This window comes from Neomonachus schauinslandi, chromosome 16 (assembly GCF_002201575.2).
Source record: "Neomonachus schauinslandi chromosome 16, ASM220157v2, whole genome shotgun sequence".
NCBI classification, from domain to species: Eukaryota; Metazoa; Chordata; class Mammalia; order Carnivora; family Phocidae; genus Neomonachus; species Neomonachus schauinslandi.
Window position 1 is genome coordinate 9417572 of NC_058418.1, and position 17940 is coordinate 9435511.

The 17940-nt window shown below is 58.9% G+C and overlaps 3 protein-coding genes across 6 annotated transcripts in view; all 3 read left to right on the forward strand.

Moving 5' to 3' along the window:
- RSPH6A (radial spoke head 6 homolog A) overlaps window positions 1-2795 on the forward strand; it is a 12990-nt gene extending 10195 nt beyond the window's left edge. Inside the window, exon 6 of the mRNA XM_021681168.1 lies at window positions 2558-2795. Within this exon, the coding sequence (XP_021536843.1) occupies window positions 2558-2795 (238 nt within the window). The remainder of the gene's footprint in view (window positions 1-2557) is intronic.
- Window positions 2796-4609: 1814 nt separating this feature from the next.
- Window positions 4610-11524, forward strand: DMWD (DM1 locus, WD repeat containing). The gene is made up of 5 exons (XM_021681167.1): window positions 4610-5050; window positions 6338-6520; window positions 8455-9744; window positions 10574-10648; window positions 10984-11524. Exons 1-5 carry the CDS (start codon window positions 4610-4612, stop codon window positions 11029-11031), a joined length of 2037 nt encoding a protein of 678 aa, XP_021536842.1. The 3' UTR covers window positions 11032-11524.
- Window positions 11525-12866: 1342 nt separating this feature from the next.
- DMPK (DM1 protein kinase) overlaps window positions 12867-17940 on the forward strand; it is a 15294-nt gene continuing 10220 nt past the window's right edge. For 2 of the 4 annotated variants that reach the window (XM_044921964.1, XM_044921962.1), the window contains exons 1-8: window positions 12867-13026; window positions 15331-15422; window positions 15707-15790; window positions 15881-15976; window positions 16530-16678; window positions 17013-17106; window positions 17407-17613; window positions 17698-17933. In XM_044921964.1, coding sequence (XP_044777899.1) covers window positions 12867-13026; window positions 15331-15422; window positions 15707-15790; window positions 15881-15976; window positions 16530-16678; window positions 17013-17106; window positions 17407-17613; window positions 17698-17933 — 1118 coding nt within the window. Of the gene's footprint in view, window positions 13027-15330; window positions 15423-15706; window positions 15791-15880; window positions 15977-16529; window positions 16679-17012; window positions 17107-17406; window positions 17614-17697 lie in introns of those variants that run through there. The other 2 variants (XM_044921963.1, XM_044921965.1) reach the window with 2 other exon arrangements.

Genomic DNA, 17940 nt, shown 5'->3' on the forward strand with positions numbered 1-17940 from the left:
GAAAGGGAGAGAGCAGGAACAGGGGCAGGGGGAGAGGGAGAAACAGATTCCCCGTGGAGCAGGGAGCCCGATGCGGGGCTCGATCCCAGGACTCTGGGATCATGACCTGAGCTGGAGGCAGACGCTTAACTGACTGAGCCACCCAGGTGACCCTAAGTTTGTTTTTTTTTTTTTTTGACAGAGGGAACACAAGCAGGGGGAGTGAGAGAGGGAGAAGCAGGCTTCCCGCTGAGCAGGGAGCCCGATGTGCAGCTCGATCCCAGGACCCTGCGACCATGACCTGAGCCAAAGGCAGACACCCAACGACTGAGCCACCCAGGCGCCCCAAGATTTTATTTTTAAGTGATCTCAACACCCAACACAGGGCTCGAACTCACAACCGAAAGTCACATGCTCCATCAACTGAGCCAGTCAGGTGCCCTGCCAACATCTTTCTGAAAGCAAAAGATCCAAATTTGGAGCTCCACTCATCCATCCATCCACCACTCAGTCGTCCATCCCTCCAATCATCCATGTTTTTTCCATTTTTTTTCTTTGCCAGCTGTATGCTAGGTCCCAGGCCCTTTATTGAAAAGGCGATGTGGCTCCTGCCCCTGAGAGCAGGCAGAGGAAGCACAGAGGTTAATGGTATAGCACCCTGCCCCCCAGCCAAATAAATACCCTGTTACAAACTAAGTACCACTAGGGACAGACAGTGCAGGGACCAATTACAGCTCCAAAGTCTCGTCTTAAGGGGATCAAAGTAGGATTCCTGGGGAGAGCAAACTTGACGTGAAATATTTGGGGAAAGAGAGAAGTAACGCGGAAAGGCAGGTAGAGGACATTCTAGACCAGAGCCTCCTAGACCATGAGTGCACACGACCCCAGGGATCTGGTTGAAGTGCAGGTTCTGGTGGCACGGGAGTGGGGTTGGGGCCTGAGAGTCTGTCTTCCCAGCAAGCTCAACCTCCCGTGTGAGGCTTCCAAGGAGGCAATATATTTGAAGGCTCCAAGGAAGACCTGGTGGAAAACAATTGTCCTAGGAACAGCAAGGCTGTGATAAAGGGCAAAGCCACAGAGTCCCCATGGCAAATTCTCCATCCATCTCTCTCCCTCACCCCCACTCCTCTCTGCCTCTCTCCTTGTCTCCCAGTCCCCCTCCTTTGCTCCCATTTTCCTCCTCTAGTTAAAATTCTGGGAACAGGTGGACTGACAGGGCTTGGCTCCAACCAGTTACATTCTTGTTTATTATCAGTGTCCTCCTTCTAGAATGTAGACATCACCACAGGGATTCTTGCTTAAGGGGTTCACTGCTGGGTCCCCACATCTAGACCAGCGCTGTCCAACACAAATAAAATACAAGCCACCTGTGTCATTTTAAACTTTTTTTTAAACTTTTTTAAAACTTTAACTTTTTAATTTGTTTTTTTTTTTTAATTTTCTAGTAATGGCCATGTCCAAGAGTAAAAACAGGCAAAATTCATTTTAATAATATATTTTACTTCACACTAAATATCCTAAATGTTATCATTACAATGTGAAAGCAATAATGTAAAAATTAACAAGCTATTTTACATTCTTTTATTTTCATACCATGTTCTTCAGAATCTGGTGTGAAGTTGACACTTAAAGCACACATTCCATTTGGAAGCTACCTTGTCATCAGAAGTACTTGACCTGTACTCAGATTTCACAACATTTACAGTTGAGAAAGTAGATTCATGGACCCCAGTTGTCCCAGACATGCTTAGACATTTTCTAGTAACTGAACTGAGTATCAGTTTTATTGCTTAAATTTAAATTCATTACAATGAAATAAAATCCATTCAGACAACAGCAGAACACACATTCTCCTCAAGTGTGCATGGAACAGCCTCCAGGACCAGACCATATGCTAGGCCATGAAACAAGTCTCAATAAATGTACCCAGATATTGATGGTATAAAATATGTTCTCTGGCCATACTGGAATGAAATTAAGAGATCAGGGATGCCTGCGTGGCTCAGTTGGTTAAGCATCTGTCTTTGGCTCAGGTCATGATCCCAGGGTCCTGGGATCAAGTCCTATTTCAGGCTCCCTGCGGGGAGCCTGCTTCTCCCTCTGCCTGCCGCTCCCCCTGCTTGTGCTTTCTCTCTCTCTCTGACAAATAAATAAATAAAACCTTAAAAAAAAAAAAGAAATTAGAAATAATAATAATAAAAACAGAAGGAATTTGGGAGAATTTCACAGATATGTAGAAATTACCACACTCCTAAATAACCAGGGGGCTGAAGAAGAAATTGCAGGTGAAATTAGAAAATCAAATACAATTAGAAACTCAGCTGTTTTGTCACACTCACTGGCCACGTGTCAAGTGCTCAGTGGTTCCACGTGCTGTTGCAGCTCTAGGCATGCCTGGCACTTAGGAGACAGATGCCCCATAACGACTGAAGAACACGCAGAGAAACCCCCTGGGCACATATCACCCCAACACCCACCACTCTGCAGTCGTGCTGGGCCCAAGCTGGGTCCCACCTTCAATGAAAACCCAGGCTGGGGCCTTCGGGGAGGATTTCCCAGTATCTCTCTGCCTTTCCAGGAAGTTTGAGAACATCTACATTGGCTGGGGCCACAAGTACAGTCCTGAGAACTTCAACCCACCCCTGCCAGCCCCCATTCAGCACGAGTACCCCAGCAGCCCAGACGTCATGGAAATGACTGACCCCACGGTGGAGGAGGAGCAGGCCCTCAAGGCAGCCCAGGAGCAGGCCCTGACAGCCTCGGAGGAAGAGGAGGAAGATGAGGAGGAAGATGAGGATGAGGACCTGGAGGACTGAAGGGGGCCCCCTAGCCCCCTCTCCTAAGCAGGTAGATAGCAGATTTTCCCTCATGCATAGTGAGGGATGGGTTCTTTTGTTCACAGTTGGTTTGCCTGGAGGGCGGGGGTAGAAGAAGAAGGTAACTGCTCTAAATAAAATTTCCCCACGGCATCATGGCCTAGCTCCTCATTCGATTGTTGACACGGCCTCCAAGTCAGGGCTGTTGGGCTCTGCTGGGAACAGACATTGGCCGGCATAGTCTCTCCTATCTCTGTCATTTATTCCTTCAGCAAACAACTATTGAAGTGCCTTCTGTCAGCCCAGCTCTGCTTTCCCGGGGCTCACACTCTACAGGAGAGACAGACAGTGACAACGCAGATGGGGGAGCCCAGAGGACGGACAGAGCTCCTGAACTGACTCTTAAAGGGTCAAGAACAGAGTGGGGAAGAGCATTCCAAGCAGAGGAGTGCAAAGACCCAAGGGCAAGAGAGCATTGTGTTGAGGTAGTTTCCTGAAACCCCATGTTAGGGACATGGTGTGAGGAGTGAGTGGTGAGAGATGAGGCTGGAAAGAGAGACTGGCAGGAGCAGAGCACTCAGGGCTTTACTTTGCCACGAGAGCAGTAGGGTCCAGGGGAGCAGAGACAAAGCTGATGCTGAGAGGGCCCGAGCAAGAGAGGAGGACTTTGGACCAGCGCTATGCAGAGAGAGGGACTGGAAAAGAGGACTTCACATGACAGAATGCAAAAAACGTGGGAACTGGAAGCAGGGCGTGAAGGGAGACCATGCAGATCTAGGGAGACCCTGAGGCCTGCAGCCTGAGTGACTGGGGGGGATGGCAGTGTGAGCTCTAAGATGGGGACACAGGAGAGGAGCAGCATTTGGAGGAAGATGTCAGTTTCATTGTAGGACTTGTCGAGTGTAAGATGCCTCTGGGACATTCCGGTGAGAAATCTGAGAGACCACTGAGAATGGGTCTAAGAAGGTCTGTGATGGGAGCAGGGTGGCTTCAGCGGAAGTGAGGGCACTGGCTATCAGCGGGGGCTCATGGGATCAGCAAGCGCTTTTGGATTACTAGTGGATCACTGGGATACTGAGGGGCATTGTGGGGATCAATGAAATTTTGGAATCAGAGGAGGGTGTTGGAGGACGAAGTGAGGTTGTTGAAGATAGTGAAGTCATGGAGATACATATTGGAGGTTGGTGGGAAATGTGGAAATGTTTAGGGTTAACGTTAATCGGTAGTGGGTCGGATGAAGTCCTTGGAATTCTATGGAGACGCTGGAGATCAGCGGGATCTGCGGGATCAAGGGTCGGGGAGGAGGGTCTGGAGATGCTGTCGCCAGTCAGGGATTTTAAGACGTCAGTGGGAAACACTGGAGGTCAGGAAGGTGTATGTTGGAAGTCTAAGGCGGCACTGGAATCACTGGGGTCATCTGTGACGTGATGGGAAGGCCAGGTTATGAACCAGGCCTTCTTTTGAGGGTCCCTCCGTTGCTAGGCAAACGGTTCCCAGGGCGCCGTTGCTAGGGATTTGTGCTTTTCCATGACCCCGCCCATCTCCCCCTGGGCCGCGCCCCGCAGCCAACCACACGTCGGTCGCGGGCACACAAGGCCACGCCCACCTTTCGCCCCGCCCCCAGCCCCAGAACCGTTACCCGAGCGACGGCCGGAGCTCCTCCCGCCTCCCGATCCTGTTGCCAATCGAAGAGGCGTCGCCCGGGTGACCACCCCACCCCTTCCGGCGCGGGCCCAAGGCTTCCGGCAGGGGGCCCGGTGGCGGGCGGCGGTCCGGCAGCGGCGGGGCCCGGGCTGGGCGGGGGGGCGCCCAAGATGGCGGCGGGCGGCGCGGAGGGCGGCTCGGGCCCCGGCGCCGCCATGGGGGACTGCGCGGAAATCAAGTCGCAGTTCCGCACCCGCGAGGGCTTCTACAAGCTGCTCCCTGGCGATGGCGCCGCTCGCAGGTCGGGGCCGGCTTCCGCCCAGACCCCGGCGCCGCCCCAGCCGCCGCAGCCCCCGCCCGGCCCTGCCTCCTCCTCCGGCCCCGGCGCCGCGGGCTCCGCTCCGTCCCCGCCGCCCGCAGGCCCGGGTCCAGGGCCCGCACTGCCCGCCGTGCGCCTCAGCCTCGTTCGCCTCGGGGAGCCCGACGGCGCCGGGGCCGGGGAACCGCCCGCCACGCCCGCGGGTTTGGGTGCCGGAGGAGACCGCGTCTGCTTCAACCTGGGCCGCGAGCTCTATTTCTACCCGGGCTGCTGCCGCAGCGGAAGCCAACGGGTGAGCGGCCTGCATCGTGGTGGCCTCGGTGCTGGCAGAGGATAGGGCCCACTGAGGTGATCCAGAAGTGATAGAAGGGTCCCCGAATGGATGTGGGGTTCTGAGATAGGCATCCTCGATGTGACGGCCATCCCAGGGGGAAGGGTACCCAGAGGTAATGCAGAATCCTAAAAGGTGGTGGGGAGCCGGGGAGGCCCTCCGGGGTGCTGGCCATGGTAGAGGTGATGGAGAATCTTGAGGTCATGCGGGATCCCCAAGTTACGCGTGGGGGTTCTGGAGTGGTATTTTGGAGAGATTCTGAGATGCTATGGGACCCTCCGTGGTTCTGGGTGATAGGGAATCTGCCTGTGATGGAGAATCCTGAAGTGATGCAGGCTTGAAAGTGATGGAGAACCCAGGGGTGTTGCAAGTCCGGAGGTGTTGCGGGGGGCTGGGGGGATCTTGAGACGTTGGGAGCCCAGAGGTGAGGATGATTGTGGAATTGATGAGGCACTTAGAGGTGATAGAGATCCTGCAGGTATATGAAGTCTTAAGGAACACTGGGGTTCTGGATCTCATGAGGGAATGAGATCATTCCTGGAGGGAATGAGAATCTCTGAGCTGATGGGGAGCTGGAGGTGATAAGAGCCCAAAGGGGACATCCTCAGGTGTGATGGCTATTTCTAGAGAGATGTAGGTCCCAGAGGGGATGAGACCCTTGGAGGTTATGATGGTTCCCAAAAGTGATGGAGATCCTGAGAGCCCAGAGGTGGTGAAGGACCAAAAATGTGGGGGACCATGAGGTTTAATGTGTCCACGAACTGTGATGGGGGTCCTGAGATTTAGGGACTCCAAAGTAAAGAGAATCCTGGGATGTTGGGTGTTAGAGTCCTGGGGATTTGGGTGACTCTGCATTTTGGGGAGCTTGGAATATTGAGGTGCCAAGATCCAGGGGGAGTTGTTGAGTCTGTGGGCCAGGACTGGAAAGGAATTGGAGCTCAGGGACTGTGGGGACCCCAAGCCTTTATACTGTGGGCAAGGATGTCCCTAAAGTTATAGGTGTCAACTTTGGAGGGAGGCACTGTGGTCTCATGTGGGGTGGAGGGGGGGCACCTTCCTGTTTTTTCCTTTACTGGGTCTGTGATTTGGGTCCCCCTTCCTGTCTGTGGTTGCCCACTCACCCATCCACCTACCCACTTCCCTTAGGGATTTAACCCTGCTTCCTTTAGTGGTTTCCCCCAACCTCAACACCCTCTTCCTTCCTCTCAGTGGTAGAAGCTTTTAACTCCTTTTCTCCCACTGCTCAAGTCCATTGACCTCAACAAGCCAATTGACAAGCGGATCTATAAGGGCACCCAGCCCACCTGCCATGACTTCAACCAGTTCACTGCTGCCACAGAGACCATCTCCCTGCTGGTGGGATTCTCAGCTGGCCAGGTGCAGTACCTGGATCTCATCAAGAAGGACACCAGCAAGCTATTCAATGAAGAGGTGATTATGGGCCCCTGGGGCCTAGAACGGCTCCCCCCTCCCATTCACCACCCACACAGTGTTGCCATGAGACTGCAGCTGCCTGGGGAGCAGTGGAGGCCTGAGAGGGGCAGGATACAGGAGAGAGAGGGGATGGGCTGACAGATATATGGCATGGGGTCACGGACAGCAGCTAGTGGGCCATCAGCTAATAATGACAGCTGCACCTGCCGTGCTCGGGGCCTCTGGGCTGTTAGCCCTGTGCTGAACACTTTACTCCTTGAGTTTTCCTCTATGGGTTAGGGATTGCGGTGCCCGTAAGACAACCGAGGCTAGTCTCTAGTTGGGACTTGTTGGAAGCCAGAGCCCTTGATCTTCAAATTCTGGGCCCGTGAGCATTGGATTCAAGTCATTGCTGCACCGTTGACTCACTATATGGTTTTGGGGAGGTGACTGTCCCTCCTGAGCCTCAGTTTTACTTCTCTGAAAAATGGGATTCTCATCCCTGCCTCATGGGACCATTATTATGAAATCGTATGTGGAGATGGCTCAGTCCTGGCTAGACTTGGTGCCAAAGGAACATGCCAAGGAACGACCTTATCCATGGGCGGGGGCTGCTCTTGTCCTCTGGCTTTTTCTCTCTGTTCAGAGGAGGTGTTCCAAATATACAGAATGCATGAATGGCAGAAGGGAGGGAGGGTAACAACAGTGAATGGATTAAAAATGCACCGGCTCATCCATTCACAAAATATTTATTGAGCATTTGGTCTGTGCCAGGTGTTGTTCTAAGCACCAGGGATCTCACATATTAGTGAGCAAAACAGAGGGCCCTGCCTTTGTGGAGCCTTCATCTAGCTCGGGGAGCAGACAGTTATCAAATAAGTTAAGGATGCTATATGGCAGAAGGTGGTGAGCGCCACAGAGAAGAATCCAGCAGGGAAGGGGGATGGGGGATGTGGAGTGCCTGGTGAGGCTTAAATTAAGTAGGCTGGGTCAGGAAAGGCCTCACTGAGGGGGGTGACGTTGAAATAAAGACCTGAAGGAGGCAAGAAAGTTACCAGGGGAGGAGGACATTCTGAGGAAAGGGAACAACTAGGACAAAAGCCTGGAAGCAGGGCAGCAGAAGGGTTCTGTGGCCAGAACGGTTCCTGAGGGGAGGGTGGAAGATGGGTCCTGAGAAACAACTGGGAGACGCTGGTCCCTGGAGGGTCTGGAGGGTCATGGTAAAGACTTTGGCTTTCAGAGCCTTTCTCGACCAGGGCTCGTCTCAGCCAGAGAACACAGAGATGATGGGATTCTTTTTTAACTTCTCCCAAGAAATAGAAGCAACTTAGATGCCTGGGGAAGTTGATTCATTGTGTACGACGGGTGCTCGGGAGCTTCAGGGCTCAGTTCTCTCTGGAGCCCTGCTTGAGAAAAGCTGCCGTGGGGTTCATGGGGGAGACGAGTGCAGGTTCGGGGTGTCAGCGAAGGGTTGGACGTGAGCTGTTGGGGGAAAAGGAGCAGAGGCGCATGCGCAGCTGGCGGGACGGGGCGGTCCTTCGTGGGTCCGGGCTCCTCCTGCGTGCGCAGGTCTGTGCGCTGGGGCTAGACCGGTGAACCACACAGATAAGGATCCCTTCCCTGGGGGAGCTGATGTTCTGTGACTCGACCTCTTGCCTGAAGCCCGACGCGGTAAAGACAGAGGACAGGGTTAGACATATGAGAGTTCTCTGAAAAGCAGGACTTGTCCCCCTTCCCAAAGACGGGGACACCAAGGCTCCGTGGAGCTCTCTCTGGCTGCCTCACAGGCTGCCCTTCTTTCTTTGCGTTCCTGTGGCCCGGGGTCCAGCCCTTACCCTCGGGGGGGGGGGTGCTCTCCGAGGAGGTCTGAGGGCCGTTTCGGGGAACCCGGGCGGGGGGGACGTCGCCAGGAGCCGACCACCTTCCCCAACCCCCGCCGTCTCTCCCGGCAGCGGCTGATCGACAAGACCAAGGTGACCTATCTGAAGTGGCTGCCTGAGTCCGAGAGCCTGTTCCTGGCCTCGCACGCCAGCGGCCACCTGTACCTGTACAACGTCAGCCACCCGTGCGCCTCGGCCCCGCCCCAGTACAGCCTGCTGAAGCAGGGCGAGGGCTTCGCCGTCTACGCAGCCAAGAGCAAGGCGCCCCGCAACCCGCTGGCCAAGTGGGCGGTGGGCGAGGGGCCCCTCAACGAGTTTGCTTTCTCGCCCGACGGCCGGCACCTGGCCTGCGTCAGCCAGGACGGCTGCCTGCGCGTCTTCCACTTCGACTCCATGCTCCTGCGGGGGCTCATGAAGAGCTACTTTGGGGGCCTGCTGTGTGTGTGCTGGAGCCCTGACGGGCGCTATGTCGTGACGGGGGGCGAAGATGACCTGGTCACCGTGTGGTCCTTCACCGAGGGCCGTGTGGTGGCCCGAGGCCACGGCCACAAGTCCTGGGTCAACGCTGTGGCCTTTGACCCCTACACCACGAGGGCCGAGGAGGCGGCAGCGGCCAGCGGTGATGGGGAGCGGAGCGGCGAGGAGGAGGAGGAGGAGGAAGAGGAGGAGGAGCCTGAGGCAGGGGGCACAGGCTCGGGCGGGGGAGCCCCCCTCTCCCCGCTGCCCAAAGCCGGCCCCATCACCTACCGCTTCGGCTCGGCCGGCCAGGACACGCAGTTCTGCCTGTGGGACCTCACTGAAGACGTGCTTTACCCCCACCCGCCCCTGGCCCGCACCCGCACCCTCCCCGGCACGCCTGGCACCACGCCACCCGCCGCCAGCAGCTCTCGCGGGGGCGAGCCCGGCCCCGGCCCCCTGCCCCGCTCACTGTCCCGCTCCAACAGCCTTCCGCACCCGGCAGGCAGTGGCAAGGCGGGCGGCGCGGGCGCCACGACTGAGCCGGGCACACCGTTCAGCATCGGCCGCTTTGCCACGCTCACGCTGCAGGAGCGGCGGGACCGGGGGTCAGAGAAAGAGCACAAGCGCTACCACAGCCTCGGCAACATCAGCCGGGGCGGCGGCGGGGGCGGCGGCGGCGGCGGGGACAAGCCCAGCGGTCCCGCCCCCCGCAGCCGGCTGGACCCAGCCAAGGTGCTGGGCACCGCGCTGTGCCCGCGCATCCACGAGGTGCCCCTGCTCGAGCCCCTGGTGTGCAAGAAGATCGCCCAGGAGCGGCTCACGGTCCTCCTCTTCCTGGAGGACTGTATCATCACCGCCTGCCAGGAGGGCCTCATCTGTACCTGGGCCCGGCCGGGCAAGGCGGTGAGTGGCCCCATGGCCCCATGCCCGGCCGACCCAGGGCCCAGGAGGAGGCGGGCGTGGGGAGGAGGGTTTGTCACAGTCATAGCCTTTGGCCCTGTGGGATGAGGGGAAGCCAGGGAAATCTTAGCATCCCAGAGCAAGACTTCTCAGATCTTAGGGTACCAGACTTCTAGAACTCTCTGTGGCAGCAGAGAGAGGGTTGGGTAGAAGAGACAGCCAGGAGTGGTGAGGGCTGTGGCCAGCTATCTGAAGGGCGGCCAGTGGACCCAGCACTTGTCACTCGAAGCCAAGTCTGTGTTTCTATGGGACATACAATTTGTGAATTGTGAAACTGTTTGAATAATGTGGGTCAAATTCTGGGGGCAACACAGCCTGTGGGCCTGCCTTCCGGCCTGGATCTCAGACTCTGGAGCCCCGGCTCATGGAATCCCAGCTTGGGTTCCAGGGCTGCTCCCTGTGCGACCTTGGGCAAGTCACCGCTCCTTGCTGACCTCTGTCACCTCTTAGGGAGCCTTGAAGGTGGGTGGTAGATGGACATGTCCACCTCCTGGGGGAGCGCTGGGGTTTCAGGAAGACCCCATTAGCGGGGAGCACAGGCCTGGCGCCTTCCATCTTTGGAGCTCTTGTCTCAGAGGGCTCAGCTCCATAGGGTTTGGGCTTGTGTGCCTGGGTTGCTAGGCCTGAGGCCCGTGGCTTGGTTCCCTCAAAGAGTGGTTTTAGAATTGTAGGGTCTTGAATCCTTAGAACTCTATGACACAGTCTCAGATGCAGGGTCGTTGGGATTTGGGGAGTCTGGGGAGTCCTGAAAGAGACCCCTCTATCTCCCTAGTTCACAGACGAGGAGGCCGAGGCCCAGACAGGGGAAGGAAGTTGGCCCAGGTCACCCAGCAAGTCAGTGGTAGAGGTAGGCTTGTCCCTGAGTTCTCTCCCCCTCACCCCCCCCAGTCGGGGCCCCGAGTTCCCCCCTATCCTCTCCATCCCTACCCCCATCCTCTCTGCTCAGGACCACCCAAGCGCTCTAATTATTGTCCAAGAGTGCTGCCTGCGGGGCCAGGGAAGCTAGCGGAGCTGGGAGTTCCCGACCTAGAGCAGCGGCCTCTGGGGGGCTCTGGGGTGGACTGAAGGGCAAGGCCAGGGTGGCAGCCGCCTTAGGGACTCCGGGCTGGCTCCCTCCCCACGGGACTGGTGGGAGCCCCAGGCGGTCTCTAACCCTCCTGTCTCCCCTCTCGTCTTCCCCAGGGCATCTCGTCCCAACCAGGCAACTCCCCGAGCGGCACAGTGGTGTGAAGCCATGGATGTCGGGGTTCCCCCCCAGTGTTCCCCGCCTCCTAGCCATAACCCTCCCGCTGACCTCACGGATCAACGTATTAACAAGACTAACCATGATGGATGGACTGCTCCAGTCCCTTGCCCTGCACAAATTTGGGGGTCAGAGGGTCCCCCAGACTGGCCCAGACACTCGGGGGGATGTAGTGGCCCATGTGGCCTCAGCCTTGTCCCCACCCACTGCCAAGTACAATGACCCCTTCCTCTGAAACATCAGTGTTCACCTCATCCCTGTCCCCAGCATGTGACTGGTCACTCCTGGGGGAGAGACTCCCCGCCCACAAGCTCTGCAGTGTGCCCCTCCTCTTGTGGGCAGGGCTGGGGCGGCCCACCCCTCCCCTGGCCCCTACCCTGCCCTTGCTGTTGTTTGTGCTTTTGAAGAGTGTTAAATTATGGAAGCCCCTCGGGGCCCTCCCTGTCCCCCAGGACCTCTTATTTATACTAAAGTTCCCTGTTTTCACAGCGTCTCTGGTCCCTTCCGGGAGGTGTGGAGGGAGGGAGCGCGCGCTTTAGCAGCAGTCCTAGAACCCAGCTACTAACACCGAACGAAGAGAGGCCCTGCCTGTCCCCAACCCGGTGCCCTCCCTGCTCCGTTCTCATAGCCGGAAAAGCTGAAGGCTGGAGGAGGGACTCACTCAGGGCACACAGCTGATGGGTCACTAAGCCGCCAGCCCTCCAGCCCTGAGCCCCCAGACCCCCCAACTCCGGAGGAAAGAGTGCCACCGGGGCCTCCTTCCCAGTTTGAAAGTGCCCGAACTGTCCAGGTCAGATACCGGCGGGGGGTGGGGGGCTGCCCAGATGGGTCCCCCAGGGAGCTCCTGAGGTGCCCAAAATGCACCCTAAGGCTTGGCCTCCCGCTGCCTCAGGCCTCCAGGCTCACAGGGCGCAGGCGTCCAGAGCCAGCTGGAGACCATGGATTCCTCCCGGAGCTCTGTCCACCCCTGCCGAGAACAACGAAAATCCCTCCTGGCTGGCTCTCTGGAGCTGCAGGGAGGGGTGTCTTCCCCCTCTGCCCTCCACCCCCTGAAATGTTTCTGTTTCTAATCCTAGCCTGGGCAGGAATGTGGCTGTGCGGCCAGGGTCCAAGGAGCTATTTTGGGGGCTCCTTTGCCTCCCCCAGGCTTTGGCCAGTGGGTCACCCCTGGTCCTGGCTCCTGAGGGCCTCCCTTCCCCATTCTCTCACCACCCCTTCCCCACCTCCTGCCAAAAAAAAGTCAGTGGAAAGCAGAGGGCCTGAGGGCTAAATTTAAACCGTCCCAAAGTCTGAATCCGTGGCTGAGTCACCCGCGAAGCTTCCCTGGCCTTCTGCCCCCCCTTCCCAGGCCTCACCCCTTTCTCCCCCACCCCAATTCCAGGGCTTGAGAAGGGTGTTACCCGATCGTTCTGAACCTTAATTGGCCCCCTCAATGGGAGGGCTCATCTTTGGCATCTGCCACACCTGTAGCTACTAATGTGCTCCTCCTTTTTTGGGGGTCAGGCATCGTGGGAGAGTTGAGGTTCTCCACCCCCCCATCTCACACTGACGCATTCTGAGGGGCCCTGGCAGGAGGGAGTTGGGGGGCCTGGCTCGTAAGGGGTTAAGGCTGGGAGGCGGGAGGGGGCCGTCCCGAGGGGTGGGGAGAAGGGGAGGAGGCCTCAGCAGCAGAGAGAAGTGGCCAGAGAGGCCCAGGGGACAGCCAGGGACAGGCAGACATGCAGCCAGAGCCCCGAGGCCTGGACAGGGGCTGCCAGGCCCCGTGACTGGAGGACCCCGAGCCCCTGGCCCGGGGAGGGGGCCATGGTGCTGCCTGCCCGACATGTCAGCCGAGGTGCGGCTGAGGCGGCTCCAGCAGCTGGTGCTGGACCCTGGCTTCCTGGGGCTGGAGCCCCTGCTCGACCTTCTCCTGGGCGTCCACCAGGAGCTGGGTGCCTCCGACCTGGCCCAGGACAAGTATGTGGCCGACTTCTTGCAGTGGGGTGAGTGCCTGCCGTCGTGGGTGCCACAGATTGGGGGGCAGTAGGGGCAGGGCAGAGGCAGGAGATGGGGCTGGGCATCGGGGCTGATAGTTGGGGTCAAGATGGACGTGGGAGAGCCTCCGACTCAGGAGCCCGGAACTTGGTCCTGGGTCCTAGGGTGGCATGTCCCTACCCCTGTGCCACCCTGGCAGGGCAGGCTGGGGTCAGCAGAGGCTAGGGCAGCCGTGACTCCGAACCGTGACCTGGGAGCCATGGTAGGCTGGACTGGGCATGGCCTTCCGTGGTCCTTCTGTACCCCCTCCCCAAGGTCTAGGCCTAGGGACATGCTGGGAGCCCTGGATCCTAGGACCGCCCCCACCACCACCAAGATGGGCCCCGTGGCTCTCCACCCTGGCCTCCCAGAGCACAGAGGCAGGCGGAAGGGACAGCATGGGGCAGCTGCCAGGGGTGCGGCCAGTGGGCAGGTGTTCGGCGCCAGTGTCTCCCGCTGCCCCAACAGGTGCCCAGGCACTGGGAGGGTGCGGCCACTCAGGCCCTGGGGGAGAACCGGCTCCGCAGACAGGCGGCATCCAGCACCCCCCACCCCCTGGATGGAGGAGGGACAATTTCGGGTTCTTCTGGGTGTGCCCACTTTCTAGGGTCTGGCCACCCCCCCTCCACCAGCCCTGGTCTGTCTAGTTTGCATGGGGCAGCTCCCCAAGTCCCTGGTTCTCATGACTTCTGACCTTCCGGCTCTCCCACAGTCCCTTCTGGCCAGGTCTTTCCCTGGAGACAGGTCTGAAGGGAAGATGCTTCCCCCTCTGGCCTTGTCTGCCTCTGGCCCTCCTCCACCCCAGGACTCAGGCTCACTTGGTTTTCCGTCTCTCTGACACCCTGCCACTCTGTCCTTGCACTGGTTTGTCCCTCAGTGGCTTGCACTCGGTCCTGGGGCTCTGTATGTCTCTGTCTCTCTGCCTCTCCGCTCTCCCTCGTTTCTTGTGTTCATCTCTTTTTGACCCAGGCCTTGTTCCTGTCCCTCCCATTTCACAGATAGGAAGGTGGAGACCAAAGGCCGGGCCACTCAGCCCCTGGAAGAACTTTCTCCCCGCCTCCCCCAGCCCTTAGTAACTCTCTCAGCCCTGATTTTGCAGAGCGTGAAGTTGAGCTAGCAGGGTAAACTGAGCCCGGAGCTGGGGGCAGGGGTCTGGGCTCTCCCGTAAGGAGCACTCCTTTTGTGGCCTAAGCAGCATCCTGCGGCCCCTCCCCTGCTAGGCTGCCCGGGGCGGGGGAGGGGGCCTGGGTTCCTGCTGCCTTAAAAGGGCTCAACATCTTGGCTCTCTCCTCCCTCCCCCGTCCTGGGCCCTGGCTGGTTCTTCCCTGCCGGCCCACTCTCCCGAACCTCGAAACTCATGGGGGCCTGTCTCTCCCTGCCATAGCCCACTCTATCTCCCCTTACTTTCACTTGAATCCCTCCCTTTCTCTGTCCTACCTCCCAAGTCCCCAGCGTCCTCCCCCTCCCTGTGCCCTTGCATCCCCTCCACCTGGGCCTTCCCCTCCCTACCTGCTGTAGGACCTCGGGCCGACCTCTTCACCCATCTGAGCCAAGTAAAGGCCTCCCGTAAACGAGGGGCCTCCAGTAAATGATGGGCCTCCCGTAAATGAGGGGTGACGAAAGAAGCCCTCTTCCTGGAGTTGAGGACAGAGCGAATACACTAGAGCTTGGAATTTGGGTCCATGCTGGCTTTGTCTTCCCTCTCCTGTTCCCTCTCAGGGCCCCATCCCCAAATCCAGTGTTTCCCAAAGTGTAGTCCAAAGCCACCAGCCTCTAAACCTGGAGGTGCTGGACTAAACTGAATGTTCCAGGACAGGACCTGAGACAGACTGAGAACCCGGGTGTGGGCCTGGCAGGCACTCCCACTCCCAGCCAGAGTAGGGGTGGGGACTGAAGCTCAGGAGACCCTAAGGACTGGGAACTCACATCTTCTGTTCTTCAGAGCCTCCCTTTCCCAGAGCCCGCCCTCTCCACCTGCACCCACTAGAGCCCCTCTGGCCCAATGCCTTTCCCAAAAGGGGTTCCTCAGGCATCCCACCTTTTTTTCTGTAGGAGGGCAGTTTGGGGTCCCCAAAACTTCATACAGTGTTTTTGCGGGGAAGCCTTTGGGAGGCTGACAGTCCTAGGAGAGAGACAGAAAGAGGAGAGAACAAGGGACAGAGGAGACCGAGGAGGGACAGAGAGGGGGAGACTGAGGGACAGAGGGTGGGACTTCCTCCCGTCTCCAGTGTCAATCCCAGTTACCCTCGGTTCTCACCTACCCCGCCCCCCAGTGGAGCCCATCGCGGCGAGGCTTAAGGAGGCCCGACTGCAGAGGGATGACTTCGAGATTCTGAAGGTGATCGGACGCGGGGCGTTCAGTGAGGTGAGCCTTGAGCGGCGGCTGCAGCTCCGCGGAGCAGGGGACGCGACTTTTCGTGCAGTGGGCGGGACCCAGGGGTTTGGGGCGGGACCTTAGAAATTGATGAATGACTTGAGCTGAGAAAGCCTACACTAGCCGGGCGGGGGCGGGGCCTGAGGTAGCTGGGCGTGGCGTTAATCGTGGGGCGGAGCCACGAGTAGGTTGTGTTATGGGTGGAGTCCAGCCTCGGCGAGCCCGCGTGTTTCCCCCGCCACCTCCGCCCCCAGTCACCCTGTTTCGGCCTTCAGGTGGCGGTGGTGAAGATGAAGCAGACGGGCCAGGTGTATGCCATGAAGATCATGAATAAATGGGACATGCTGAAGAGAGGCGAGGTGAGGGCGGGGGCCGGATGTGCAGGGCGCTAGAATTACCCACCCCCGCTCCGGCTCCGGGCCGCTTCAGTGCCTCCGGGTGCCCCGCAGGTGTCGTGCTTCCGGGAAGAGAGGGATGTGTTGGTGAACGGGGACCGGCGCTGGATCACGGAGCTGCACTTCGCCTTCCAGGATGAGAACTACTTGGTGAGCCCCAGACCCGGGGGGACTAGGGAGACGGATCCCGATCCCGAGGCCGTCAGTGAACGAGGCGGGGTCAGGGAGAAATTCTAGGCTGTCTCGAAATGGCAGCGGTGTCTCTGGGTGTGGGAGGAATTGGTCTTCCTTTCCCGGGATGGGAGATGCCCCTTATAGCTCTTTTCACGGGCTGATTCCAGAGGACCCTGTAAAGATGCCACCGTCGGGGTGCGGGGGGCGGATCTCTTACCTGGACTGGGATAGCTCTGTACAATCTATGTGGGGGCCCCTGGGCAGGGTATTTAGGCTCTGTACTTTGGGCACTGGGAGCTCTCTGGGCTCTCTTTCCCCCTCTCTCTTTCTGTCCAGTGACATCCTGGGAGAATTAGGTTTTGGCGGGGGGAGTGTCTCTGATTTGGCCTGGGAGATCTCTTGGGCTCTCTTGGGGCTGGGGCTACGGGGTCTCTGCCCAGGGATGGGGCATCTGCGGGAGTCTTTGTCCCGGGCTATTGTCAGCGCCGAGGGGTGCGACTGACCCCCCCCATGACACGTCCCCTGCCAGTACCTGGTCATGGAGTACTACGTGGGCGGGGACCTGCTAACGCTGCTGAGCAAGTTTGGGGAGCGGATCCCGGCCGAAATGGCGCGCTTCTATCTGGCCGAGATTGTCATGGCCATAGACTCAGTGCACCGGCTGGGCTATGTACACAGGTGGGCGCAGCAGGGGCTGAGGGGCGGGGGCTGAGGGCGGGGCCCAGAGAGGGAAAGCAAAAGTTGCACCCGGGTAGGGGGCAGGGTACCGCCAAGGTTGGAGCCAGAGGGGGCGGGGCCTGGAGAGGGACCTCATTGGTTGGGACCACTGGGGACAGGGACAGAGGAGTGGGGTTCAGAATTGCAGAATCCCCTAAGGGGGGGACCGCAATCGGAGAGCATGGTCCCTAAGAGGGTGGGGACCCGAGGCCGTGCTGTCTGGAGGGGTGGAGCCTGGTGAGATGGATGGAGGGAGGCTCACTTATCCCCCCACCCTCTCCTTCCGTTTGCGCAGGGACATCAAACCCGACAACATCCTACTGGACCGCTGCGGCCACATCCGTTTGGCCGACTTTGGCTCCTGCCTCAAGTTGCGGGCAGACGGAACGGTGAGCCGTGCGGGGCGCTGCTTCGAGCCGCTCGGACCACCAAAGAGGAGTGGGGTCGGGTGGGGGGACCGGAAGTGCAGAGTGTGGGGGCGGGGCTGAGGCGCACAGGTAGAGTTAGGGTGGGGGCACAACCAGATTTGGAGTGGGAAAGAGAAGGAGGGCACCCACGCCTGAGTGCGTGAGCGGCTCCGGGTTAGAGCAGGCAAGGGGCGGGACTAAGCCCTCGGGGCGTGGTTGGGAGGGGCGGGGCCAGAGCTCGGAGGGGCGGGACCGAGCCCAGCTCTGCACCTTTTGGTTCAGGTGCGGTCGCTGGTGGCTGTGGGCACCCCGGACTACTTGTCCCCCGAGATCCTGCAAGCCGTGGGTGGCGGGCCCGGGATGGGCAGCTATGGGCCCGAGTGTGACTGGTGGGCGCTGGGAGTGTTCGCCTATGAAATGTTCTACGGGCAGACGCCCTTCTACGCCGACTCCACGGCTGAGACCTACGGCAAGATCGTGCACTACAAGGTGAGCACGGCCAGAGGAACCCCTGATCTCCCTCCACGCATACTGACAGGCTAACGTCCCCCGCTTTCCCTCTCCCTCTGGCAGGAGCACCTGTCTCTACCCCTGACCGATGCAGGGGTCCCTGAGGAGGCTCGAGACCTCATCCAGCAGCTGCTGTGTCCCCCTGAGATGCGGCTGGGCCGGGACGGAGCAGGTGATTTCCAGAATCATCCTTTTTTCTTTGGCCTTGACTGGGACGGTCTTCGAGACAGCGTGCCCCCTTTTACGCCGGATTTTGAGGGTGCCACTGACACGTGCAACTTCGATGTGGTGGAAGACAGGCTCACT